The 27,820-nt window shown below is 41.9% G+C and overlaps 2 protein-coding genes across 17 annotated transcripts in view; one reads left to right on the forward strand and one right to left on the reverse strand.

Moving 5' to 3' along the window:
• Positions 1–851: 851 nt before the first annotated feature.
• Positions 852–10,056, reverse strand: NDUFAF1 (NADH:ubiquinone oxidoreductase complex assembly factor 1). 16 transcript variants are annotated; one of them, XM_068945901.1, is made up of 6 exons: positions 9,934–10,051; positions 9,274–9,362; positions 6,386–7,011; positions 4,240–4,425; positions 3,709–3,783; positions 852–1,312 (listed from the first exon to the last, which is right to left on the reverse strand). In XM_068945901.1, exons 3-6 carry the CDS (start codon positions 6,893–6,895, stop codon positions 1,172–1,174), a joined length of 912 nt encoding a protein of 303 aa, XP_068802002.1. In that variant the 5' UTR covers positions 6,896–7,011; positions 9,274–9,362; positions 9,934–10,051; the 3' UTR covers positions 852–1,171. The 16 variants fall into 16 exon arrangements, with proteins under 16 accessions (XP_068802002.1, XP_068802001.1, XP_068802000.1 ...); XM_068945900.1 differs by having other exon boundaries at positions 9,274–9,377; positions 9,943–10,035; XM_068945899.1 differs by having other exon boundaries at positions 9,274–9,377; positions 9,934–10,035.
• Positions 10,057–10,169: 113 nt separating this feature from the next.
• RTF1 (RTF1 homolog, Paf1/RNA polymerase II complex component) overlaps positions 10,170–27,820 on the forward strand; it is a 28,782-nt gene continuing 11,131 nt past the window's right edge. Inside the window, exons 1-6 of the mRNA XM_068945913.1 lie at positions 10,170–10,443; positions 13,133–13,243; positions 21,458–21,605; positions 22,947–23,151; positions 25,520–25,634; positions 27,244–27,355. Of these exons, the coding sequence (XP_068802014.1) occupies positions 10,192–10,443; positions 13,133–13,243; positions 21,458–21,605; positions 22,947–23,151; positions 25,520–25,634; positions 27,244–27,355 (943 nt within the window). The 5' untranslated portion in view covers positions 10,170–10,191. The remainder of the gene's footprint in view (positions 10,444–13,132; positions 13,244–21,457; positions 21,606–22,946; positions 23,152–25,519; positions 25,635–27,243; positions 27,356–27,820) is intronic.

Consider the following 27,820-nt stretch of genomic DNA (forward strand, 5'->3'; position numbering starts at 1 on the left):
CTCTTAATCTATTACTTAATTTTGTGCAAGAAGAAAATGATAGTATAGGACACCCTCGTGTTTTGTCATGAGTCTCCTATCAAAGATAGATACACTTAATATTTTTTAAATGCTCTTAAATAAGGAGTGTGTGGAGGATGTCTATGTTTTGATTAGACTAAGATTATAGAACATGTGGAACTAAACTATTCAGTGACTGATTGTCCTTTAACACTGTCTCAACTTACTAGAAAACAAACCTCAAAAATTGAGGTACTGAGCTTTTGTGATGCCAGCTGAGCCTGTGATTTTACAGTACTGCTGCGTTCAGCTGACTGCCCTCTTATCAGAAAGGGTGACCAGATCTTGCCGGTTCCAGGTTGTCCCTCTCTAACTATAGTGCCAAGGGCAGTGCTCATCAAGTTCTCCGCTGCGTCATTTTAGGGAACTGATAGTGATGGGGGGTGTCATCCACTTCCTCCCCCCTCCCCAACCTTGGAGCATTACAACTTTGTAGAGCTAAAGTTGTTGAAAGAAGTAAAGCTATCATCACCAGCTCTAAAATAAAAAGCCCCCCCCCTCCCCCCCCCAAATCACCCAAAGCTACTGTTCCTGGCTTGACAGTGGAAGGTTTTCTTGTTTGTTTGTGAATACCAGAAGACTGCAATACTTCTGCCCTTTCCACTTTGGGTCCTGTCCTTTGTTATTTTCGGAGGCTGAATCACACTTCAGTACTGTTTCTTAGCGTACTGATTCTCATGGTAGTTGTAAAACAATGTTATATCCAATAGTTTAAGTGGGAAAATTATGTCCATAAACAGCATAATGTAATAGAAAATGAAGGAGAAGTGGTATGAAGAAAAGCCACAACACACTCGCAAATTGTCTTTATTTCCTGTAACGGTCAGGATAGAAGCCCTATTTTACAGTCAGCAGTTACTACTTTGTAAATATGTATCACAACTTGCCTCAGGCCATGTTCCATTCCAGTCCATGTACGTAAGTCTGTCTAGGATTCTGCATTTTGACAGCTAGAAGATGCTAGCAGTCAGATTACTACAGACAACACTTCATGCGTTTAACTTTTTAGTATTTACATAATCTTCAAATTGTTATGAACCACACTTTAAGGAGAGTTACAAAAAAAACTAATAAGCTGCTGAAGTATATTCCAAAGGACACCAAGACCATCTTAGACTTGAGGATTCCTTTCATATTTCTCATATGCAAATTCTTCTGTGTGAGCTCTGTCATTGATCAGGCCAATAAAATCGATCTCCAACTGGAATGGTCCATCTACTTTATCTCCCAGTGTGAATCCAAGGGTACTAATCTAATTTTAAAATGCATATATTAAAATAGTGTTTGTAATAATGCTGAAAGCAAACACACTTCCATATTTTTACAAAAGTCTGTCTATGGCCATCCCTTCTGAACAGTGGTATTTATTCAAAATAAAGATCTCAGCCTGGGTCAATTCTGGGACTTCTATCCAACTAGCTAGTTTCATCATGATCAACTATTTGAACAAGTACATTTTTAAAGTCTGTTACATTTTCAAGATGAGAAATATACATAAGATGTATTTAAGCATTGAAGGGAGCTTTCATTGTAGATAAAGTTAAATATGTGGTATAAATGTGAAAATATGCCAAAACAGGTATGCATGGCACTTTGTTACTTAGTTTTATGTTAAGGCAAGTTTCTTAACCACTGTTCCCCAATCAGACTGTCTAATGTTCTGAAATAGAAGAATGTCTCACATTCCCTTCCCTTACTGTTTTCCCTCACCACCCTGCCAACTTCTTTATTTTCTTTGTTTTATTATTTACTTAGCATCTATCTGCAGTACATATTTATCCTCAATTCCTGTGGTCAAAGTTGAATAATCTGACATCCTAGGCATTATTTTTCTGTATATACAGCAGTCCTTAAAATCATGGATACAGATGGACTTGAACCCCTGGCACAGCTCAGGGGTACCTACTGCTTAATAGATGCTCCTCCTCTGAGTTATCTGATTTCTTCTGAGAAATGATAATGCCAGAGGCTATGAAAGAGGAGTGGCAATATACAATAACCAAGAAAGCTTTCTGGCAAGCTACAGGCTAATAGGAAGCATGCCTGAGCCACAGCCGTTTTTCTGGAATTTATTATGGTTACAATAAAAAGTACTTTCAATTAAACACATTAACATCCCTCTCAGGTTGTTCTAGTGTTTCAGCTGCTTTATTGCAGCAACATTGCTCAGAATCAAACTGTAATCTGCCTCTTGGCATTTATACAGCCTGAAGAGTTTTTAAAGCTACATCTCTCTGCATCCTATTGTTTCAGATGACTGTGGGAGTCACCTACCTAAGCTCTATCCTCTAAGGAATTTATTCCTTTGCAAACCCTAGATACAATGACTATTTCCTGCTTTTTTATTCCTGTTTACCCACCCATGTTTCCTGTGGTTGGTACTGGGAAAACATACAGTAACATGAAAGACAGATGTTTTATCAAGATCTCTGTAATATACTTTAATTGACTTCATGCTGCTTTCCCTATTTATAGGCTTATGAAAATGCATTGGTAAAACTATACATTGTATTATGAGAAATACCAAATTCATGATTTTTACCGGAATCATAATTATTCTGTCTATGAAATACTAAGCATAAGACAACAAGGGAAGAAAACTAGGGCAGGAGGAATGCTTAGATCAAGTACCATTTTATCCCTTTAACTCCCTAGTAAACATTTCAAGTAACACTCAATGTAGTTCTATAGTTTCATTAACCATTCTGATTGGATTATATACTCCAAATCCTGTTAAATTCTTCAGTGCCTGTATTTAAACATAGGCCTTTTATATTTTATATAATTGCCTTCTTTTTCCTAAATTATTTTTTGTTAAGGCAATTTGGAACTCAATGTAGGATTCTAGGCAACTCAAACACTGACTCATGTAATGGGCCTTTTTTTCTCCCCTAATGAATTCCTAACGTTATTTGTTTTTCTTTTGATAGTCATTGGGTATTAGGCTGCCCTCAGTTACATATAGAAGTTTTTCTCAAGTCACTGAAATGAAGGAAAAAGAAAACCCCCACACATACAGAAACAATTTCTTCCAACTTGTCTCCCCCCATTAACTAGTGAAATGAATCAATCTATTTGCAGAAATAAAAAAAATGCAACAAATTTGTTTAATACTTAGGCTATAAAGTCTGATGAAACTAAAACAGTTCCTACTATATGTCAGTTTACTGCTCACCATCAAGGTCACTGATGTTAAGTATATTCTCACATAGAATCCTGTAATAATCCCTTACAATCTTCTGTCAGAAAGGAAGTTTATGATATATATCTACTTCTACTGTTTTTGACAGTACTTTGTCAACTCACGTTTTAGTTTTCTCAATGACTTTGATCAGCTCTTCAAAAAAAAAAAAAGGGGCTTTTAAAAAAGTCAAATAAGTTGTGAGATGTTTCTTGGTTATTTCCGCTTAGAAAAAAAAAAAAGAATCTGGAGCTACTTCAAAGTAAACTGACATTATAACTACAAAGTAAGATAGTTTAAAGGCAAAGGTAAGCACACAAAAATAAGTACCATATAACAGGAGTGGAGGGAAACTTCATTTTCAAATTCATAAAAGTTAGATGTTCCAAAGATTTCTAAATTAGCTATATTGTGACAAAATAATTTTAGGGGAAATTTCAGAGAGATGAGACCTATACAGAACTTGCCTTGTCTAACCAGAGAGGATGCTGGTCATCCTGGATTCTTCCCCGACTGGAGAGAAAGAACTTGGAGAATGGAATCTGATAGCAAAAAATATAGACTTTAGTGTCAACAGTACATAAAATAAAAACTTACAGAGACAAGCCTGCCTTACTAAACAAAATAACGGTCTACATTTGGTACCAGCACCACTCAGGTACGTAGAACTGCCACAGAGAAATAATAATAATAATTATTCTTTCACACTTAATAATTCTTTCATTAACTTCTTGTAGCTAGCCCCAGTCCCATGCTGTCCTGTGATGGATGTTTCTAGCTGTTGTACAGGATTATTAGTCATTGTGTAACAGAAGCATTTTTAAATAGACAAGGCATTTAAATGGAAACAAAGTATGACTGTTGAAAGAATTACTGTTTCACAGAGGTAGGGCCAGAACCCTTGGACTCTCTTTGTTTCAGAAACCTCTAAAACAGTAACATATTTGAGAGAGTTAGTTTTTTTGTTTTTAGATTTACTGAAGGAGTCATTAATTTACCTTTATTTCCTCCCAGTATGGCCCTCCTCTGGTGAACATGAAGTAGTTGTACAGATCATCTTTTTGATGAGAGAAGTAGGGGTCTGTATAAATGTTTACCATCCAAGGTCTGCCATCACCACGGACACGTAAATACAGACTATTGAAGTTTGACCAGTCATAGTATTTCTTCTTAGCAAAAGATCCCTACAAAACATTAATAAATAATATTATTCCTGCTTAACCCTTAAATGGGAATTTTCATCATGAAAAACAGAATACTACTGCTTTGATCACTTTCCTTGTTCTTATTTCAGATGGTAGCTACAGTCATGTAATGGAAACTGGGTTACTCTTTCATCATACTAGTCAGTGGTCTCATTGAATTTCAGCACTGTATTAAAGCCCACAAAATGCAGTATCATCACTCTAAAGACCCATGCTTTAATTATAGATCACAACAGTGTAACTATCGGGAATGAGACATCCTTCTTAGGACCAAATTCCCGACCAGGCAAGTACAAAAATGCTACAATGATGGACCAGGCCTGCAGTTCATGAAGTTTAATATTCTGTGTCAGTACTAGATTATCCAGAGGAAGCTGCAAGAAACAGAAGTGGGATAACTTACCCCCGTGATAACTTCCCTTATTAACAACTGACTTGAGCACTGAAACCACATGTGTGTTTTCCAACCTCTTTGTCATTAACTGTGCATAATGATATGCATTACAGGCATAGCTAAGTCTCATCTGAATTTTTTACTGAAGATCTTAAAAGTCCAGGCATTGCAATTTGCACATAGGCAGATCCAGGAACCTTCAGAAACTTCTGAGGTCACTGCAGCAATTGTAGGTGGCAGGGCTATTCTTGACCAGAATTGCTTAAGCCGAGTCAAAAATAGCACCAAAAATTCAGAGGTTTCCCCTCTGTTTTGCAGCACTATGGTTACCTATCAACCTTCCTTTTATCAATTCATCTTACAGGAAAGATGACTAATGATAATCAATACCTTAATACAAGGGCTCTGTTGATTTTATGCTTTTGCCAGTTTTGAGGCTTTCAACCTAAAAATTAACAAAAAACCCCGCCCAAACGAAAAATAACAACAAGCAGTTCCCCCACCCCAGACTTTGAATTTATGTCTTCATCCTCTGACCTCAAACTGTATCGTAAAGATGGATTGATACCTCCACTGCCTCAGAGTTAGGAAACAAAAGACTGAGTCACATTTGCACAAGCCGGTAGCAGTCCTGGGAATTTAACTCAGATGAGATTCAGCACAGTGTTCTGCTCCCCTGAATCAGTGTTGTCATTTTAATCAGTGTTCATCTACCTCTCATTTTCCCATTGATTTTGCTTGCTCAAGTTCTCCGTTCTCCAAATTTCTAGCTCAGAAAAAATTTTTTGTCCGTGTTCTAGTGTCAAGTCACAAACAACAGAACAGACAAAAAAGGTAAGTATTTTATACACCGAGTCAAAATGTTCTTTTGCTTTTTGAAGATGTTTAAAAAAAGAAGGAAAACAGCAGTATCAATAGTAAGCACATGCATTTCTGCTTCTGTTTTGCTCAATTTAGAGCTACCAGAGATTTGTCTCTTGCTTTTTCTGACATCTTTTAGGTCTCAGATCTTTAAAAAGCAGATTTCAGAGCACTTTTGTCTCTATGAGAAAGAAAAGACTAGTTCATTCACCTAAAACAAGAGTTTGATGAATAGGCTGAGTTAAAGCCCGGAAAATTTTTTCTTATGACACATTCGATTAACTTCCAATTTAGAAAGACTCATCTATTTTAATCACACCAATTTTGGATATGAAGTTTCATCACTAATCCTTCATTTGCGAGGAGAATGCATACTGTATTAATGTGGCCTGTATTAATGAGCAGATTTCCTATTGTACAGTACTAAATGATTAAACATAAAATATTCCTCTTCTAAGAAAGGAGAACCAAATCTGAGAAGAAGTTTAAGTTCATTCCAGGTCAAAGGATACAGCAGCAACTACATCTGTGATGGGACTGATGAAGGAATACCTAATGTTCCTGACGGTGAGGTCGTTTGTCCTTATAGGGGTGAGAATGTTACCAAAAGCTCCCCCTGTTCCTGTTCTCATTACAGGAAAGAGTTCTCTGCTTAAATAACAAATGCTAATAAGCTGTACTTACCACTGGTGGTTTGGATCTCATACTACAGTATCCACTGTATTTTGTCTCCCCGTCACGAGGTACTTCAGTATTGAGGGTCCCATATAGCAGAGCAGCCTGGTTATTCCTACCCAGTTTTAGGTAGACCTCACTTTTCCCTCCAATCTCTACATCAGAGGAAATTACCCATTTATTTAAATCTTCTTGGCTCCGAAATACCCACACAACCCTTGTCTGTTCTAAGATGTACTCATTGAGTGGACGGCCTTCAGGTCCGATTAAGTGATCTTTGCTCTCCTTCTTCAGCAGTCCTAGTTGAGTCTTTAAGACATCTATTCCCTTCTTAAAACTGAAATCAATCTTTTGCCAAGATGGTGTTTTTTCAGGCTGTGATCCTGGCCTCCTGTAGCTGCTATACGATTTTGACACGGACTCAATGAGGAGAGGTCCAAGAAAAGGATGCAAGACTTTGTGCCTGCAGCATCTACCGCGTATGAAAGCACTGCTCAGCAATGTAGCAGCCAGAGCCATAACAGTAAAGCTGAAAGATTCAGGTTCAGTAAGGCAATTATCAGGCTTGCAATTAACTGAAAAACAAAATTAATATCCAGAGGTATCTCACTGTAGTTACTGTAGCGTGTCTCCACCTTCAGTGAAAAAGAGTAGATTAAAAAAATTACACACTGAATGCTTGTAAAACTGATTTTAAAAAGGAACATCAATTAGAAATCTAATCCATTGTAAAAAGGAGTCAAATATAACTTCAAGTATTACATTTGCTCAGTTCTCTAGTTTATTCAGTGATTTTTGCCCTATGTCTTCTCCCCATGGTGACCCAGGAAAATAGGAAAAAACTAAGTCAAATACATTAAATAAAACTGAAGACAGAAAAAAACCCAGTTCTTCTTTATCCATTCACTATAAGTAAGTTTAAGTAACATAAGTAGTTAGTAGCACAAACAGTCTTACAAAAAAAATGTTTCTAAAAGATGGCACCTACATAGCTGGAAAGTAATATCCCCTACAACAAAATGACAAATTCACAGCAGCTAGACCCTAGTGCCATATGGACTGCAAGGACAGTCTCAGCTGATAGTCACAGACAATAATACATGTTATGCATCTGAAAATTCTTAAGTCCTGTAGCAATCATAGTACTTCCTTCTTCCATCCTGAGGGGCCTCTTGGATTACAAAAAGGCTTGCAAATAATGAAAATGACCACAACCATTAATACAAAAGATTGTATTTCAATTATTTTTTTGATAAAGCACTGAGAAATCTGAAAGTCTTTTCTTTGTTTTGCCCTGAGTCACTGCTGGTAGGAATGGCCATGCCACCCAGTTATTCTCTAGTTGATAATGGAGAGCCTTAATATTCAATGCTCTGTACAGAAGCTATTATATCTCCAGCTCATAAGATTAGCCTTGCTAGTTACTTGGGTTTTTTTTTTTTTTGCTATGCAATAAATCCAAAACCAATGCCAAATCAGTTCATCTTCTCAAAGATTTTAAGAAAGGAGTCGTCACTCAAGACAAATTATGGAAGTGTCATATTGGACCTCTGAACTTATTCATTCCCCTTAAGAACGTTTACGTTGCAAAATACACTCACTCCCCCCTTCACTCACAAAATCTTCTGAGCTTGGAAGTCCCATACAATTCTGTTACCACCGCTGTGGAACAGCGGTGGGATGTTCCTTTCCTGTTCTTTGATCCTCCCCCCCCCCCCCATTTCCTTTTTAAACTTCTCTATCTCTTTTTCTTGCAACATGAGCTGAGAGATGAAGCTTGCTTTCCACAGCATAGCATGCATCAGAAAGCTAGATCAATTATAATCAGTCTGCATCTTGGACCAGCTGTAGTGGTAGCACTGTACTATTTTCCAGAAACACTTGCAAAATGTCTTTTTGAGGTCTGTCACCTGATCATAATAAATCTAAGCTACGAGTAACAAGCCATATATTAGCCGACACTGTAAAAAGACTTGCAGCAAACCATGTTCTATTCTCATCCTATCTGTCAAATACCTTCCTTCACTCCAGACAGAGGTCAGTATTGTTGTTCTCCTTTTCCACGCTTGATCTTTTACAGGCTAAGCTATGCACTCTAGCCTAAAATTACATTGAAGGAAGTCATATTTTCTCCCTCACACTCAGCAAGAAAGGAGGCAAGCTTCTCAAAAAGAAAACACATGCACAATCTTCCATACCCTCCGCGCCGAGGGCGAACCATATAAAAGTTGTCCAGGAAGTTATCCCGGGAGGTTATCCAGCCCGTGTCTGAGCCCTGCCTAGACATTTCCCCAAAACACACACGACAGAAAGCAAAGTTCTCGAACAGCCGCACTCCTCACTCCTTCCCAGGCACGCTGCAGCCTGCCCCTGCTTCCCCTCGGCGCCGAGGGCGGCAAGTCACCGCCCAACCGCCCCCTCCCAACGGTCCCCCGGGCGGGGCCCTCGCGCCCAACCGCCCCCTCCCAACGGTCCCCCGGGGCGGGGCCCTCGCGCCCAACCGCCCCCTCCCAACGGTCCCCCCGGGCGGGGCCCTCGCGCCCAACCGCCCCCTCCCAACGGTCCCCCCGGGCGGGGCCCCAAATCCAACTCGCCCCCGCCCTCAGCTCGGGACGGACCACGAGCTCCCCGCTCGGTAACCGAGGGCTCCGCCGGGACGACGCGTCCGCTGGGGCGTCGCCGGGGACCGGCCTCACCTGCCGCCGGTCCGCCGCTTCCGGGCCCGCCGGGGAACGCGGCCGCGGCGCACGGGTTCCGGGCGGCCCGGGGCGGCCCGGCGGCGGCGGCGGCGGCGGCCTCCCCGGAGAGAGCGCCGCGCTCCCGTTCAGCACCAGCAACGGGCAGGGCGCGGAGACCCATACTTTTTAAGTGGCGTACTGCAGTGTCTTCAGACTTACTTTATCGCATTTTCCTCACGAATGCCAGTGGCTAGCTGAGCTTTGGAAATCCAAGCTCCTCCTACTTGCTTTTAATCACCACCCTCAGCCTGACAACCACCAAACTGCAATTAAAAGCTTTTACTTCCAGGGATTACAAACAGGCAGACACAAACATAATTATTAGCTCACTTATTTTGATGTCATCACCTATTAGGATAAACTCAAACACTACTTTTGCCCTGTACTGCTACGCTACGCATATGCTATCCTCCGCATGTGCTACACTTGCGCGTGTATTTTAAGTCAATGAAGGAAACTTTTTTGGATTTTGAACTGACAAATTTTAAAACATCCATCCTTAGTCATCTTAGCGGTATAGTTTCCAGCCTCTTACACTGCAGCTGTCCAGCCACCTTACAGCTCAGCTCCCTATTTTGCGTTTAAACTGCAGCTAACCTACAGTAGTTTACAGGCTAAGCTATAGCCTACAGGCTTCTTCACAACTAGCTAGAAGAACGGATTTAACACGCTTATAAAACGCAGCAAAAAAAACCTCCCCTCAGCCCGCACCGTGCAGGGGAATGCTCTGCGTTAAGCCCTTGTAAGAGCGACCTGCCCGGAATTTCTCCCCTCCTGTGAATTCAGAGAGCAGCTGTCTCGCCGCAGACGGCCACAAACCTTTCTAACCTGTAGCTAGTCTCGCCTGGGCCGTTGTAATTCCCCTTGACAGCCCAGGCCGCGCTTCAAGGAGCAACCACCCCTCCCGCTACCGCCGCGCACGCTCGCGGCCGCCCCCGCCCCGCCGGTGGGCGGGCCCCGCCCCAGGCCCCGCCCCCTTCCAGACCCCGCCCCTCCGGCACGTGCGCCCCGCCCCGCCCCGCGCCACCGCCCGCCACGGCGCGGCCCCTCCCCCGCGGGCGGGGCGGTGCGCTGCGCATGCTCGGTGCCCTTTGTGTCCCCGGCGGGCGGGCGGCGCGGGGCAGGCCGGGCCGCTCGCAGCGCCGCGCAGCGCCGCGCTGCGCTGAGCCGCGCCGCTCCGCTCCGCGCCCCTCTGCCCTCCTCCGCCCTCCTCCCTCCCCGCCGGCGGCGGCGGCGGGGGCCGGCTCCGCCATGGTGAAGAAGCGGAAAGGCCGCGTCCTCATCGACTCCGACACCGAGGACAGCGGCAGCGAGGAGAACCTGGACCAGGTGCGCGGCGCGGCGGGAGGCCCGGGCCTGGGCTCTCCGCCCCGCGGCGCCGCCATCCTCCCGCCGCCGGGGCGGCCGGGCCCGCGCCGCGCCGGCGGGATCGCGCCCCTTGGGTGTCCCGGGGCCGCCGGGGAGAGACCCGGCCCGGCCCGGCCTGGCCTGGCCTGCCCTGGCGGGGCTCGGCCCGCGGCGGCGGAGCGGGAGGCGCGGGCGGGGCGGCGCGGCGCGGCCCGCGGGGCTGGCGGGCCGCGGCGGGGCCGTGGGGCGATGCCGGCGGCCGCGCGGGAGCGGGCCCGGCTGCTGGCCCGCCGCCGTCGGGGAGCGGCGGGAGCGCGGCGCCGGCAACTTCCCTGTGCCGCCGCCGCCGCCCGCCGGGGCACCCGCGGGGGGAGCAGCGTGTCGGGTCCCGCCGCTGCCCGTCGGGGCGGTCGGGCTGCTGGGGCAGTCGTTGCTGCGTGCTGGGGGAGCGCCATCGGTGGGAGACTGCTCGAGGTTAGGAGCCTGCAGATGTAGCAAGGGGAAGCGTTTACTTATCATCAGGGCTTCTCCTGGGACTGGAAATACGGTGTCTGGCATCACTTTAGTCATGTCAGGGCTCCAAAGGGGGTGTCCCTGTCTTTGGAGGGGGCTTTTATCTTCCAAGTGTGGCAGTCATCCATGATGTGATATCAATGGTGAAGAAAGACACTATAGGTGAAGTATGTTGTGGGCCATCCAGCAGCGCTTGTCCTCTGAGGAGCTTTGGCTGGTTAAATGTACTGAAGCCTATGTATCTGACATAATTTATGTGCCGGACCTTAAAGGTTTTTAATATGGAAGATGTTGCTGTGTTGCAAAAACACAGACGCTTGAAAATAGTTTTGCTACTTGGAGCTTTAGGAAAGTCAAATTGGAGACTTTATTAGACAAATCTATTGGAATGGTGTATGCCCTCATCATGCTGATCTTACTACATCCCACTTCAGTCTCTAGGGCTGTCAGCTTTTTGCTGCTGGTACGTTAATTCTGTAGTTGCTTTAGAGCCTGAAAATTAGAGTCAGACTAGCCCTTGATTAGATCTGGGAAGGAGAACAATGATGGTAGGAATAGCTGCCTGGTTCTCCATCTCTTCCCATGTTCACTGAAAACATGCTTCTGCAGCTGTACCTGGATAGTAGGTTGTGGCATCAAAGCTGCCTGTCTATGCTTCCTCCTCCATGGTGTTGTTTGTAGCAACTATTGCAGCAGAGGCCTGCAGGTACAGGGATAAGAGATGTTTCTGTGCTGCAGTTTGACTAGGAGAGTATGCCAAGTGGGGTCCCTGCAGGTTAAATAGTTGACAGTTTTCTGTAGCCATCTTGTCCTGTTGAACCAAAGGAATAGGAGCCTTTTGAATACAGTGTCTTGAAAAACAGAAAGAACAAGAGTAGAAAGCAAACAAAGGAAAATTGTCTGGAATAAAAATAGTGGTAAATGTTCCCAGATATCATGCAGGCAGGTAATCTGGGCTGAAGGACTATTCAGAGGCAGTTGCAAGAGGGAAAGTCTAGAAGATAATTATAGAAAACATCAGGAGCTTCCTCAAGAGAGCTGTGCACTGTTGATGTTGTGTTGTCTTCAGGGGGAGATTTGTAAAATGCCATTACTAGTGGAAGATTTCTTTGTCGGTAAGTAGCCTAGGCCATTGGTTTCTGCAGTATTTATGTTCTCATTTGAGATGCTAAATTCTAATCCATAATGCTGTGGAGATAACCTTCCAGTTGTACAACTCATGTAAGCCAATCTAGTGTTGTCTTCCCAAGACTGCAGAAGTTGGTGTGGCTTCTGCTTGCAGCTCAGGTTCATCAGCCCCAGAGATAAATTTTCAAGAATATGGCATGTTTCACAGACTATGCAGACAGTAATGCAGCTTCAGAAACGTGTTGATTTTATGCTACTACTGCTGTCATCTGAAGAAGCAGCTGATGGGATTATTTGTGAGCCATTTAGTTCTTTGTGCTGCTATGTGTTGCCTTTGAGGGTGCTTTCTTTTGAAGGAAACAGGTTTATTTAGTTTGACAGACTTTGAGCTTGATGCCTGCTATGTGTATATCCAAAGCTTTAAGTGCATTCTCGGGTACTTAGGGGATGTTGAAAGAAATTCAGTAGACTAACTAAATGTATCTGCCATGACGTGAGAAACAAAGTATCTTTTAAAGTTTAAAGGGTGCTACAAACGTGTCAGGTTTTTTTTTTTTTTTAAAAAGATTTAGGGTGCTCGCACGAGACTCTTCAGAGTCTCATGCCTTTGGCTTTTTTAGGCTAAAAAAGCCTTTGGCTTTTTTATGTTAATGCTACACAGTGTAGCTAGGTTGTTCTTAATTTATTGCCCGCTCCAAACACTATAGCCCTGGACATGAATCTGAAGGTAACTTGTCATGATGTTCATCTCAAAAAAGTAATGACAGTAACACTTAGGTTTTGTTATCTTCAAAATCCTTTTCTAGCATTCATCTATATTAAAATTGTGTGTGTGTGTATATACACATATGTATACGCGCACGTAGATGTCTAAAAACATTTGTAGTCTTTGTTCCCTAGTCTGTGGGGATAATCGTGTTACTGAGACGTGCTCAAATATCACAGAGAAGGTGTATATGTGCTGACCCAAATTGGTAAACTAGTGACATCATTTTAAAATACGTTTTTATTTATTTATTTTTTACACTAGGAGCTCTTGTCATTGGCCAAACGGAAACGCAGTGACTCCGAAGAGAAGGAACCACCTGTGAGCAAACCTACAGCATCTTCAGACTCTGAGACATCAGATAGTGATGATGAGGTGAGTTTGTCTTGTTATCACTGAATTTACTATGGGTTACTTGTCTGAGCATACCTAAGCAGTGAAAGTATATTTAGCGTGCTGACTTCAGTGGAACTGATGGAGGCCCATTAAGCCCAGGGGGAGTGTACTCAGAAATACTTTTTTCTTTTAATTAACAAGCCAGAAATTATAACTGTGTACAAAATAGTCTGAATGTCTATAGCAGAGTTGATTGCCTGTTTAATCCCATATTCATGTTTAATCCCATGTTTTGAACGGTTTGGTGATCTTGCCTGCAACTAGTGTTGCTTCTGTGGCTGAAGATGCAGCAAAGTTGCTGAAGCTGGACCCTTAGCAGACAACCTCTCTCTCTTGAGCTTTAGAAGAGAGCTTCCTTCCTCAAAGGAGAGAAGGGCTAAGACAGGTGGTACTATTTTAGAGGCAATAAAACTGTCCTACTTAGAGCTCTTGGAGAATCAAAGTAGCTACTTTGAAGTAGCTTGTCTGATCATCCAAACGTGCAACAGAGTGTATTTTTATTGGTGTTTTTGAAGAAAGTGAGGAGAACAAGAATTTAGAATTACTTTGTTCTAGGGTTTTGTCCATTTGTTCTGTAGCAATGCTTAGCTGTTAGATATGTTTCTATTATGGGTTCTTGGTGTTAGGTTCTAGAGCTAGTTAAAAGTGCCTGCTTTCATCTATAAGTGAAAACTGAAATTGACTCGTTAAAACAGAGAACTGACAAATTGGTCACGTAGCTTCTTGAATAAAAATGTTTTCTTGAAGTGTTAGAGACATCTCTGTGAGCCTACCATGCAATACAGAGAGGTTGTTTATTCCATCCATTTTTAAAAATGTAACAAGGAAGTTTGTTTTGGTTTTCTTTGCCTTTTTCTCCTCTCTCCTCTTTCATCTGAAACTACAGGAAAGATTATTTTGTGGCAACTTGAAAACCAATAGTGCAGGTCAAAGATAAACTATGAAGTGCTAAGCTTTTGGGAGTTCTTCAGCACCTGTAAAGAATGTGACAGTATAGTTTTCTTACTGAGGGATATATGAAATAAATACTTTTGCAACTGTTTCAGTCAGCTTCTTAAAAAGAATAGCTGATGTTTTGTTACTACATTTAGTGACTTGTATCTAATACATACTTCATACATAAGGAGAGAGGAAGATATGAATGAGCTGGATATTAGGTGTGTTAACGGGTGACTGCTCGGTCTGTCACTTGGTGTGTTCTGATCTGCCAGCACGCAGCTTATTTTTAAGCTGCTTGGAGACCAACTTGTCTATAAATGTAGACTTAAGTGTGGAGAGCACCTTGATGATAGTCTTATGGCTTGTGTTTATCTCTGAAAACTGACAGAATAAATAATTTTTTTTTTTCAGTTTGCAAAACTACAAATAAGGTCAACCTTTCCATTATATGTAGACTATGACAATGTTTCTGTTCTTGCCCGGAAAACGAGTGACTGTAAAGTCATTTCTGATTGCATTTGCAAGGTCTGCGCATAGAAAGTAATGTCTCTGTTGCACCATGTTCAATTGATACTCTGACTTTTCTAATCTGTGTGTCATTTCTAATTGATACTCTGTTCTTTCTAACTTCCATGCAGCAAGAGGAAAAGGTTTAGAGAAGAGGTAATTGGGGCACTTGCTTCTATTCCTGTGCCTGAACTATGCATTCTGAACTGCTTTTTCTCGTAGGATGAGATGAGCTGGGTTATGACAGTTCTGCTTCTGCCAGTCGTTCAGTTGTATGCATACCTAGACTGGACAAACTTCCCAGTGTTCCTGCTTGAACAACTTTGGTTTTGCTCGGTGTTCTTGTGGCTGGTTTGAAGTTTGCTTAACCTTTTGGGGGAGGGGTATTCTAAAAGTTGAGATGATCTTACTGGACTTGCAGCAAGATGTGGACCTAGAGGCAAAAACATGGGAATTGTTGCCCTGGGCAAAAGTACTTAATCATATTCACTTGCTTCCACGCAGATATTGCAGTGTGTACATCCTTTGTGCCTCCTGGCAAGTGCTAACCATTCCAGGGTAGTTATGTTGCATGTACAGGAAAGGAGCCCAAATCTCTGCTTCAGTGGCCAAATGCTGTGTTTTGCTGTTCTCATAGGGAAAAAAGTTGGTGATGGTGGGTGGGAGTTAGAGTGTAGAGAAGATGATGCATTTTAGAATTATGGAATAGCTGCAGAAACAAATCGTGCCACATCTATATGGTGGTGCCCAAGTGATTTCGGTAGATCTTTGTGAGACACAGTATGTAACACTGTAAGAATACACTTCTGTGAAAGCTCTTAGCCACATCAGGTGTTCATGATGCAGATGCTGGCCTATGTAAAATTTTAAGGACCCGTGTGGTCTGAATCATATATCTATATGGGGAAGGGATTGAAAATGAGTTGCAGGCAATGAGGTAGGAAGGATGCTCTGGACCATCTTCTGGTGGGTCCATGGAACAAACATGACTTAACTGACTGTGAACTGTTGGTCAGATGACTAGCAGTGACTGTAGGACTTTGCAATAAGAAGCACCGCCTTCCGAGGGAGATGTGCTAAGCTTGACACAGATGTGGAGAGAGATGATTCCTTTATCTGTAGAGAAGAATGTGGCCATGACCATCCAACAGCTCACCATGCCAAATTGTTGTGAGCCTGCTGAGGGTAACCAGTTTGTTAGCCAAATTACCACTGGAGCTGTTGTGCCGGAGGTATATGTGTCTGTTGAAAAGATACCCTTATTACTTATTGAAGACATTGTGTTGATCGTGTTGTTTACCTGTGTTAGGTTAATTCTGGATTCTTGCTCTTTTTCTTATCCTGCCATCATTGCTCTCTGTAATAGACTTCTTTCTGTTGTGCTACGAGGCCTGGATGACTTCTGCAGCAGCGTCACTAATGTCAGCGTAGGTTAGACTAAAAACTTATTTGTTTCTCCTGAATGGATTGTTGTTAGCCGTGCTGGTATGAGTCTCTGCATCCTTCTACTCGTGCTGATGTTGACCGTATGATTGCAAAAGGTTTATTTGTGCTGTTCAAGAACTATAGGGTGATAGCGTTACATATCGTGTCTCACAAAGACAGGACATTAAAAGCTAGATCATGAGTGCTTGGTACTAGGCTGGAGTTTAGTGAAGAATATCTGTGTAGGCCTTTGCTTTCAAATGTGTGGAGTTGACAGGAAACAGCATAGTTGAAGATCTTATTGAGAGCTGGGGTGTAGAGGAAGAGATGGACAGCGTTTATGCTGCTAGTGAGTAAGATGATCCTGAATAGCAGCCTGCCTAGGAGACTTTATGCCTATATTATAAGGAAAGGACTTAAGACTTTAAATCTACTTAGTGCTTTTCAAGTTATAGAGTACTCTGGGTAACCACAGATTAGCAGAAAAATGCATGTGTTCCTTCTGTTTTGGGGATGCCTTCTGTGGGTTTGTAGAGAGTACTGTGGTAAATGTCTTCCCTCTGTGCTTTTGTTTCATAGCACTGCTTATTTAGGCCTCCAAGACTGAGTGGGTTCTCCAGTCTTGTGAGGTCTTTGCTATGCATTTTTCAGGCTTAAGAAATTTGAAGCAGTGTGCACTGTAATCTTTCTCTCACAGCTATATAGGCTGCATGCTTTGTAATTTTGACTTTTCCTGGAGACTTTCCTTTAACTGTTAACATGTGTAATGGTTGCGCTTTCCTTATGGAAGAGAGAAATGCTCTTCCTTCCCTTCCCCCCTCCTTCCTCCCACAACACACAAAGTGCAAGTACAAATCTGAATAGCGCACGTTAACTGTGTGAAGGCTAACATGCAGAAAGAAGCACTGTGGGAACAAAATAGGAGGTATAAAATTTGATCTGTAGGTAACTTTTTTCTTCAAACTGCAAGCTAGGGTGGGGTTAACTTCTGGGGACATGAACTACATGGTGTGAGTCTGCAAGAGCTGTTGCATGGACCAGGGCACTCCAGAAATAGGCTGATGTAGGTATTAGAGTAAGTGTTTTTTCACTGAATTAACATTTCCTTTGTACCCAGGGAGCAATTTTTCCTGGGAACCAGCTGTAATAGTATAAGTAAGGTGCAGGCTAATATCTAGAGAAATGGTTAGACCTTTGTTAGCCCAGCTAATCTTTGCTGGTTGGTAGTAGCAGCGGGAGAATATTTTCTTCCTTGTAGCTCTTGAAGTGCTATCTCTGGAGTTCTCCCAGCTTTGAGACACCTTGAAAAGAGTAAACACTTTCTTATCTTGATATCTGTACTGCCTGCTGTTGTCTTCAGTCAGTTTGAAGCTGCAGTTTGACTTGCCTGGAGGACTGCCTTTTATTTTCTCTATCTTAATGGAGAAGAACGGGTGAAAGTTTGGAAGCTGGTCTAATGTTTTCTACCTTTGGGCTCTTATGTCGTCATGATGACATGGCATGTAAGTATATCTGGCCCGCAGGTCAGTAAGGGACCTGTTCTGCTTTGATATTGTGGCTTGTAATTTGCCTTCTGCTTATAAAAGGCAGATCCAGGAGGGAAGGATATGGCAAGGACAGGCAGGTAAACTCAGCTCTGCATCTCTGCACATAGATGACTGAAGAAAAAGCAGGGAGAATACCTACTACTTGCAAAGGAAAATTTTGATGGATGATGCAATTAGGTACTGTATGGATAGTAGAAAATACTGACCATATGAGCAACAGGGGCAAAACAATTCTGCTCTACTCTGCACTGTCAGACTGTCAAGCTCTATGTGTTGTTGTGTCAGTCTTCCCTCTCTTCTCCCACCCCCCGTCTCATTTCATCTCCCCAGTGGAAATGTGTGTGAAGTTTGCTAATTTTTTTTAATTCAGTGATTGTGTGTAGTTGCTTCTGCAGAAATTGACTTCTAAACCTGTCTGGTTTCTAATTGCTTTTTGTTATTGGCAGTCCATTCTGGGCCCATAACTTGTGCTTCTTTGGGCAATATCTAAGTAATTAGTATTGTGAACTTTTGAAGCAAGAGGAAATACTGAAATGCTCTTCTGGCTACTTCCTGTGACTGAACCATAAAGCTCTATTGTTCAATAGTACCAAACAGTAAACAGAAAGCAATGTTACAGAACGCTTCTGGATGGGTTTATTAACTTGCTGTGTCTGGAACCACAGAGGTAAAGATGGTGCGCAAGGAGGCAGTGGTGAATAGAGGGGCTGTTCAGAGGAGGTGTTACGGTTGCAGAGAGCATGTCATCAAAAGCGTTGCCCAACTTTGCTTGCGTGGAACATGAAGAGGGAGCCTAGAGAAGCTGCAGTAGAGGGCAGATTTTGGAAACTATGGTTACTGTTTGCTGTTTGAGATGCATGAAAGGAAGAGAAACAGAGTTAAGAAATGCTGCTGATCATAACTGGGTGCACACTTTTACTTGATGTGACATGCGAGCACATTGTTGCCTTTCTCATTCCTGCTGGTGTGCTAGAGCATGAGGAAGGGGCTCAAAACTCTGGTTTGGGCAGCAGGTTGCCAAGCAACTCGTGGTTTTCCAGTATTGTCTCTTTCCCAGACCTGCTAATCTCAGTTACCTTTCTCTGCTGTAAGAAGCAGCCTGATGCTAGCTAGTCTTGCTCTGTATGATACAGAGCAGTCATTCGGTGTCCGAATGACAGCTGATGGTTCTTGTATATTGTTACCTTGACCCAGCAGAGCAAACCATGAGCTTAAGAGCCCTAGCACTGTGCCCTAGCCCTAGCACTAGTTTTAATTATTTGTTTGTCCTCGAGGCTTGCTCAAGCCTTATTTTGTCCTGTAGTGGCAGCAGGAACGACCGAGTGTTCTTGAGAGACCTGTAGTTGGGTGACCCCTGACGCACCTGAGATAGATGGGGAAGAAATTGGCTTTGTGGTTGCACTGAAACTAGGAGATGACAACCAGTTCCTTTACCTCAGAGGTGTAGGGGTCATTTGCGTAAACAGAGAATGGTGAAACCTTCAGGATAAGGTTATCTTGAGTAGAAACCAAAGTGAAATTTCCTACGTTAGAGCAGACTTTTTAATTTAAGAGGCTGTGTCACACAGTTCTCTCCTCAGTCCCATCTTCCAGGCTTCAGGTTCTTGCCACGATACTGCTTGTGAGTCAAAGACTGAGGACGGTGATCTGTGGCACATGTACCTACACCTATTAAACATTTTATTAACCATTTAAATCTTGCTGTTCTCATCTGATCTCAACTTTTATCTCAGCATGGCCTGTCAAGGTCTTGGTATAGCTGTGGGGATGTCATATGGCTTTCTCTATGCTTCTTTCTTGCTAAACAGCATGCTGATGCAAGGTAGAAGTCAGTGCTGGAACAGTGAAAAGAAGAGAAGCAGCAGAGCTCTGGGAGGAAGCACCTGTCCTGCCTCGGAGGGATCTGCTCCTCCTTGCCAAACGTTTAGTTTCACTTTCTCCCTTTTGTTTTACCACTGGTATGCTAATGATAGGTGAGCTTGTTGAAGGAGTAGCAAAAATATACTTATCTTGATCTCTAGTACATCCGAGGTGATTCCTTAACATTGAGCTTTGAGCACATTCAGATTGCGTACAAGCTTGTTCTTAACTAATTTACATGGGCATAGTTAGCTAGAAATATTATTGGCCATACTGGTGAAGCTAGGTAGCTTGTATGTTACGACATTCAACAAGTAAAACATGAAAGCCAACGAAGACTTGATTGCAAGCCCAGGCTGATGTACAGTCAGTTGCCTTCTGTGCAGAGCTTATCACTGATCCTGTGCAGCATTACAGATTGCAAAACATGCTCTATGCAGTTACCCCAATCAAAGGCTTACCACTAGGTGGTTGTATTCATCTCAGAAAAGAAATGTTCTGCCTGGCCTTAACTGATTAGTTTGAATGCACAGGTGACACTTAAAGAAGACGTGGGAGGTACAAGACTGAGTGTGACAATGATCAAAAGGTAGTAAATCCTATGGTATTAGGAGATTGGGTAGTAGCTTCTAACTAAACAGTTGAATTTCATTCAGAGGACTCTCATATCTAAATATTCTAAAGGCAATGCCTAATCAGGCAGAAGAGGAGGTCAGATTTGATGCAGTGATTACTAGCTGGAGGGATGGGTTTGGTTCATGCCACAGAAAGGGAGTTGGGGGAGAAGCCTGAGATTTGTATGCCCTTGAAGTCAGATATAAGACTTTTTTTTTTTTTTCCAGTTAGAGCAGTTATGCAAAAGGATGCTTGCTCATTTGAATTAGGATATTTCTTGAGTAGACTGGGTACTTGAACAAGTGGTGGGATGTATGAGGATGAGAGTAATATACAGGTATGAGGAGGAGAATATTCTAAATATGTTTACTTAAAAAGAAACTATCTGTCTGATTCCTAAACATTTTCCATTTGGAGAACTTCTAGGAGAGGTAGCTTGGTACAAAATATTTCTAAGACTTAAATCATACATAGACAATCCTCAGTGGTTCTGTTGTCTTCTGGCTTTAACCAGGTAGTTGGGACAATGAAACATTCTAGTAAGAAATCATGTTGTAAGATAAATGCCAGCTCTTCTCCTGGGTGCTTGATGTTTAGAGTTGCTGCCTACATGTATGTGGTGGTATATGTGGTGCTTTTGGAAGCTGCAGTCCAAGCTCATTGAGGATATGATGCTAGAGAAAATTAAGACTAGACATTTGATTTTTGGCTTCTGTGATTCTGATTTGATTCCAGCTTGTGCACTGTACGTAGATGCAATCAGTGACACTACAGTTTGAGTACGCTGTTCTGTTGCATAGAAATATACGGATACTGTGTATTCTTGTTAAAACTGAGATTTCTGAAACACCATCATATGTAATTGGTTTGCCTTCATGAAATCTAGAATCTGCTCTTGAATTAACTGGTTTTGGAAGCACATCTGTTGCTTCTCCTGTTTAATAGTAGGAAACAGAAGCAAAGCTTTACAAATACAGTTGGAGACTTGTTATTTAAACTTGTTTTCCTAGGAATTTCTTTTTTTCTGTTGGGTATTGCAGACCCTGAGTTCTGAGGCCTTTATTTTTAAAGGAGTGTCCTACCAGCTTTTGGCTTGTGCTGATAACTAATGAAAAACTTGTAAATTACTTTTGTATGACAAGTTTCCTATTCCTATTCAGTCCCCCCCGCCCCTTACATCATTGACTTGTTGCTGTCAGGTATTCAACTCTTTCTCAATCATTTTTACTCCAGTGTTTTGGGGCAGGGAGAGATGTGATGTTCCTATCTCATGATCCCTTTCTTGTATCTTTCCTTGCAGTGGACTGTTGGAGGGTCTAAAAACAAAAAGAAGGGAAAAGCGGGTAAGGCAGAGAAGAAAGGAGCCATGAAGAAACAGACAAACAAAGCTGCCTCTTCAGGCAGCTCAGATAAAGACAGTTCCGCTGAGAGCTCGGCACCTGAAGAGGGTAAGACACATGCGCATCTACTTACAGTGCAACTCTCAGGGAAGTCATGTCATTTCACACTGAACAATAAAAAGCTGGTGATGTCAAAGATTATCTTCAAAGAGCTTCCTTTGTTATGAGTAGTCTAGATGACTGTTAGACTTTCCATGGCTTGAAGTTGACCTCAAAGTATGTAATTCAGTACAGTCTTGCTCTAAGTTCACCATTAAAAATGCAATACTGTTTCAACTGAGGAACGTATAACATCTAATTATTTGACTTCCTCCTGGAAAATTATTTTCTTCCTTCGAGCTTGACCTAGCTGTAGTCAGTTGCATTTTCTTTTATTCCCATTGATGTCTCTTCCTTCCAAACATCTTATCCCAATGAAGGGGAAGGTGTATAGCATGCATGGTTCAAATGTAAAATAATCTCCCGTATTTGCTCTGATTCAAAATTCTTACAGGTTTTTGTTGAAATTGAAGGAAAATCATGACTTTAACCGTCCCAGGTATTTTTAGATGAACATTGAGTCTGTTGTATGCCAGATAAAGTCCTCTTTTCTTTCCTGTTCTCATCATGACTGTGTAGGTTTGTGGGTGGTTATTTATGATTTCAGTTGATACTGAAAAGCAATAAAGCTAAGAAAGAGTATAAAGACTGCAGTTTTATGTAACTTAGCACAGCTGAGACAGCCTGAAGTGTGAAGTGAGTGAACCTTTACCTGTAAGTGCATGCAAAGTTGGAGTAAGTTTGCAAAGCTGGAAGATTTTTAGAAATACTGAGACTAGGACAAAACTGGAGGAAAGAATCACAATAACTGTGCTTTTGTGACTTGGTGTAATGTAGTTGACTAGGTAAGATAATGAAAGCACTTGGATCTGGATCAAGTTGAAAGGTGTTATGACTGAATATTAACAGGGAGATAGCTGTTTCCTAAGCTGATGTGTAAATTGGGGAGGGCTTGTTACAGTAGTGCAGCTAGTGTCATGGCTTTGCCAGGTCTGAGGGTTGCCTGTTTCAACCTTACCTTGGGTTGTAACAATTCATACTGCTGCAATCTTGAAACAACAAATTTTAGCCCTTCAGGTTGCTCTAATGAGGAGTATTGACAGTGGTTCATAGTGCCATTTGAGGTGCACACACACTTGTGAAGTTATGGATGTGCAAGCTACCTCTAAGTGACACAAGCACGATGGCATAAAAATCTAATCCTAAGACTTTAACGCTAATCAAAAGGGCTCCCAGAAATAGCTTGTTCTACTGAGAGTTTTTACTTATGACCAATTTGTGTTCGTATGTAGTACCCCCTCTTAATGTTTTGCCCTTGTTGAATCCGACTGTCCTGTGATTCTGTTTCAGGAGAAGTATCTGACTCAGAAAGCAACAGCTCCTCGTCTAGCTCAGATTCAGATTCTTCATCTGAAGATGAAGAGTTCCATGATGGCTATGGGGAAGATCTGATGGGAGATGAGGAAGACCGAGCTCGACTAGAACAAATGACAGAGAAGGAGAGAGAGCAGGAGTTGTTTAACCGGATAGAGAAGAGAGAAGTGCTAAAGAGAAGGTGAGTTTATATCTGTTGATATTGGATAGCAAGTTCATAGAGGCTGTTATGTAGACAATATTTTAATTAAATCCTTTTCAATGCACTATTCAGTTAAACTGTTGAAACTAAATCCTACAGCAGAATTAACAATAAAGTATTGCATATCCTGTGTGTTTCCTGTTGTGTGAAACGTGTATTTTTCTCATTTCTGTTAGAGTTTAAGGTTCATAACATTTACCTGAAGTTGCTGTTTCTTTGACTTGCAGCTAGCACATTTCAATTTTTGTGTTTCGTAAATAGCACAGTGCGAGGAGTTGAGATGGAATTGTTCTGTTCATAGCATTTTTGTATTTTTAATTAAGAATTAAGTATGAAGGCTGCAAGTAGTCAGCACTCTAATGTGAATCAAGCTTCTTTTTTTTTTTTTGGTGTAAATATTCTTATAGCTCATTTGGAAATATGTAGCATGAATTCTGTATTGCACAAGCAGGCATTTTTCTGTTGTTGAATACATGTGGGTCTGTCAGCCACCATTGCAGTTGTTACTGCTTCAAATGCTACATACCAGACAGTCAGTAGGACATCTTTCTTTCTCTCCCCCCTTTTTTTTCCTCCTATATTGACTGTCATATATTGATACTTTGGAAAAATACAGTTCAAACAAAATGCAGTGTGGATTTGAGCTTGGAATTTCTCAAATGCAATAGTGAAGCACAGAGCAACACAAGGGTTGCCTCTGCATGGGTGTGAAGCTGGTTAGGGACCTAATAGAGAAACGTTGAAATAGGGAGGGGTGGTCTTGGACGTGGCACTTTCAAGGGTTTATTTTTGGATGTCTGTCTCAGGATTATGATTTGTTTTGTTGTTAGAATGCTGTCCTGTCAGCCAGCTCCATTGTGGTTAAAGATATTTCTTTCCAGTGTATCTAACAGAAAAATTGTGGCTTATATGGGGAAAGTTTTCTGCAGTTTTTTTCCTTCTTTTCGGTGACTTTTCTCTCTACTTCTTACTGAGAAATTTCTCTAGAGGACTGGCATCTGTCTAGTGAATCGTGTCGGTACAATTAACTGTTACTGTCCATTTCTCCAAGCTATAACAAGAGCTCTGACTGTTTGCGCTTTTAATACTACTTTCAGTGTTTTCTTTAGTCTGCTGCTCTCCTCAAAAGGATTAGAATGGGTGAAAGATAGGATTTAGATCAGATAGGCCATCATATTTTTGAAGTGCATTCACAGCTGAGTGGTAACTGAATATTTTTCCTTTTAAAATGAACAATTGGAGAATACTTGATAGGAAGAAGCTAAACAATCTAGGCTTGAGTTACTGATCTAATCTTAAACAAGTCTATCCTGTTCTGTGTAGAGGGGGTAACAGGTAGAACTAAAGTAGAGAGGGGAGTTATTTACTTTCTGGTAAGTCAAATCTTCAAAATACAGTCTAAGCATCTGTTTGGCTGCGTACAGCAAACATCACGTGATGCAGTGCCTGTGCTCTATCTGCTATGCATCATGTTAAAGGCATAAAGGACAACAAGCTTGTCTGGCACCTCAGTTTCTTGTCTGCAAAATCCAGGTGTAAAGGATTCTGAAGAAGAGTGGATTGTATAGTGTGCTCATGGATAACATATTTTGAATTTCAGTTATTGTAAGTCAAACTTCTTTTATTCGTCCGTGTGCACACTTCACTAAAGCAATGAGTCCATGCTGCAGTGGAATCTGTCACAGGATAGTTCTGGTCAAATCACTACTCTTTATGAATACAGTGGCTGAGTACGAGATTTCAGGGTGATGTATTTTAGTGAAGGTAGAAAGAGGAATGCCTAAGCTGTACTGCAGAAGCTGCCCGAGTCTGATGGAATGTGCTGTAGTTGTTGTGGGAGGACTTGCTATGGCTGCTTTGCAGTCTTTCTTATACAAACTAGTGCCAGTTGAAAGGTGGACTTTAAGCAGGAGAAAGTTAGCATGATAGTAGGCTTTAAATGGCTAAGTTTTTAGCCGGAGTTTCAAATGGTGTGCAATAGTTCTTATATTTGGAGGCTGCCTGCTGCGGTCACTGCACTGGCAAAGATGAAGATGGGGTAAGGACAGGTTTCTAGTGGGTAGCTAGTCCTGTGTGATCTCCTCAGCCCTTTAGGTTAGCTCCCATCTTCTGTAAGACTGCACTTTTCTGTGCTTAGCTTCCCTTCATCTTATTTTTCCCTCTTTGGGGAGGGGGCAAGGTGGCCAGAGTAGCAGGTAGGGTTAAAGGGTCACTGGTCTGGGGCAAGCAGTGGAAGTGTTCCTTGCAGTCTCCGAACAACAAAAGCTGAGGTAGTGTTTGATGCTTTGCTCACTCAGGGCAGGAGCGTTCTTTCATGTGCTCTCTTTGTTTTAACATCTGATACCAGATTTGAAATCAAGAAAAAACTAAAAACAGCAAAAAAGAAAGAAAAGAAGGAGAAAAAGAAAAAGCAAGAAGAAGAACAGGAGAAGAAAAAGCTCACACAGATCCAGGAATCCCAGGTAGGAAATGAAACCGTCCTTACTAACAAACCCTTTTCCTGTGTCAATAGAGATGGGATGCTGTCTCTCCCTGCCCATGACCTTTTCCCTTAGAATTGTCAAGCAGCATGATGGGCAGGTCAGAATTTGGTTCATCTATGTGTTCAAGCTATCTTTAGCTTTTTGAGTTCCTTTAAAAGGAGATTAACATGGTTTGCTGAGGGGTGCTCCAGTAACTCCTCCCAATGAAAACGCAAAGTAAAAAAGTTGCAACTATAGCTATACTTGCTGTGATAATCCTTCCATATGAGAACAGGAAGGTAAGCTTTTGCAGTTCCTTATATTTTAGTCAATCTTCTAGCGTTGTCTCAAACTTTTCAGACTCTGGTCTTACTTGCAAATGAAATTTTTGAGAGATTAGGCCAGAAATTACTTGGTGTGGTGGTGTGTTTTTTTGGCATCGTGTGGAACTAATATTTAGTTTCTACTGCTGGGGGTGTGAAGGAGAAATCTGAAATCTAGGAGAAACAGAAGTAAGTTGTTTCTTTCTATAGTTTCCGATAGTTTCTTCCTATAGTTTCTTTCTACCTCCTGTAGAAAAAGGACAATACCAGTTTCTGGGGTGAGGCCCGAGTAACTGAACTGTAGTTTCAGATGGCTGAATTCTTATGTTAAGATCACTCCCTTCTCTATTTATAGAGCCTGGACAGTTAAGCTCCCAACATGGGATGGGATTCATCTTGCCTAACTTTAGCTGTCTAAGAACTAGTTTGTTGTTTATGCTTTTTGTCACTTGTCCCTCTGTGCAATAGAGGAGGGCATCTCCAGAGGGCAATTCAACCCATGTTTTTTTCCACTGAAATAGATGTCTCGCATTTAAATCAAGCTGTATGAGATGAATTTTCCCTCAGGCATCTGTTAAGTGGAGTGAATCTCATCTCCCCACCCCTCTTAGATACATATATATCTAGATGTATATGTAGATAAAATATCCAGAGTTCTACAGCACTTTCCAGAAATTACTTTGACTTATTTCAAATGACTGTCTCGAGTGCTTATTATAGAAGATTCATTCTGTGCTGCTTGGTATTCTAGTAGACTTGTTAGTAAAAGAAAATATTAGAAAGCTTTTGGATTTGGATGCATACTGCAGATTTTGCACAGAACTTTATTTCTGCATAAAGTATTTAACTGAACTTTCCCGACTTCCCTTTGCTACTGAATGAAAGTGGAGGTCTTTAATTGGACTTTCAGAAGGAAAAGCCAATGAGAATAATAATCTTCAAGTTTTCCTTGTGACTTGTTAGTCACAGAAGTACTTCCATTTTATTTCTCTAGTCATTTTTAACTTTGAGGGGGAATTTTGAGGCTAAAACTTGCTGGCAGAAATGTTGAAAACGGAATAAGTTAGCAGCTTTCAATGCTAAGCAGAAAAAAGAAATACGCTTCAGGGTGATTCACACCTAGCCCCTGGGAAAACAAAAAACTTTGAAAAAAATGATTTCAAAATTAAGTTTTAGTGATTTCCATTCAAAAAATTTTCAAAGTGTGCAAACAATCTTAGCTTTATTTCATTTCAATTTATGAATTGTACTTTGGTGTTGAGGCACTCTCTGTGCATGTTTTTCAGGTCATGTCACACAACAAAGAGCGGCGATCAAAGCGGGATGAGAAACTAGACAAGAAATCTCAGGCAATGGAGGAGCTAAAAGCAGAAAGAGAGAAAAGGAAGAACAGAACAGGTATAAGAACTTGCTGCTATTGATTGTGAATTTTTTGAGATGTTAACACCACTTTTCGAGTGCTACTACTTACTTGTAATTAACACTACAAGCCTGACCTTGGTACATTTTTGGAGTGAATGAACTCCATGTCTGTGTTTTCCTTGATCTTGTGACCAAGATGGCCACCTAGGGTATTATTTGGCACTGTTGTGTCTATTTTTATTTGTATTTTTTCCTCACATCTCCTAAGGAATGTTGTGAGGGGCAAGGGGGAGAAGTAAACTTTCTTTGTAGTCCATTGAGTGGCACTTAGTTGGAAATATTCATTTCACGTGTTTGAACTGGTCGCGTAGAAGTTTGTTATCAAATCTATTAAGTCAAAACCATATTTATTGTACTATCATGATTGCATTTGCTCGTTTCTTCACTGGCACATCATCTTGTCCTTCTCGCCAGACTATTGATGCAACCCCGTTTGTGTTT

This window comes from Struthio camelus, chromosome 5 (genome assembly GCF_040807025.1).
Source record: "Struthio camelus isolate bStrCam1 chromosome 5, bStrCam1.hap1, whole genome shotgun sequence".
NCBI classification, from domain to species: domain Eukaryota; kingdom Metazoa; phylum Chordata; class Aves; order Struthioniformes; family Struthionidae; genus Struthio; species Struthio camelus.

Bases quoted from the DNA above. Each gene is read 5' to 3' on its own strand.
- NDUFAF1 (XM_068945903.1), bottom strand. From the start codon at position 6,895: ATGGCTCTGGCTGCTACATTGCTGAGCAGTGCTTTCATACGCGGTAGA. The intron at 4,426-6,385 runs GTAAGTACAGCT...AATGTTTTGTAG, and splicing joins TGAGATCCAAACCACCAGTG to GGATCTTTTGCTAAGAAGAA. The intron at 1,313-3,708 runs GCAAGTTCTGTA...TTTTAAAATTAG, and splicing joins ATCCTCTCTGGTTAGACAAG to ATTAGTACCCTTGGATTCAC.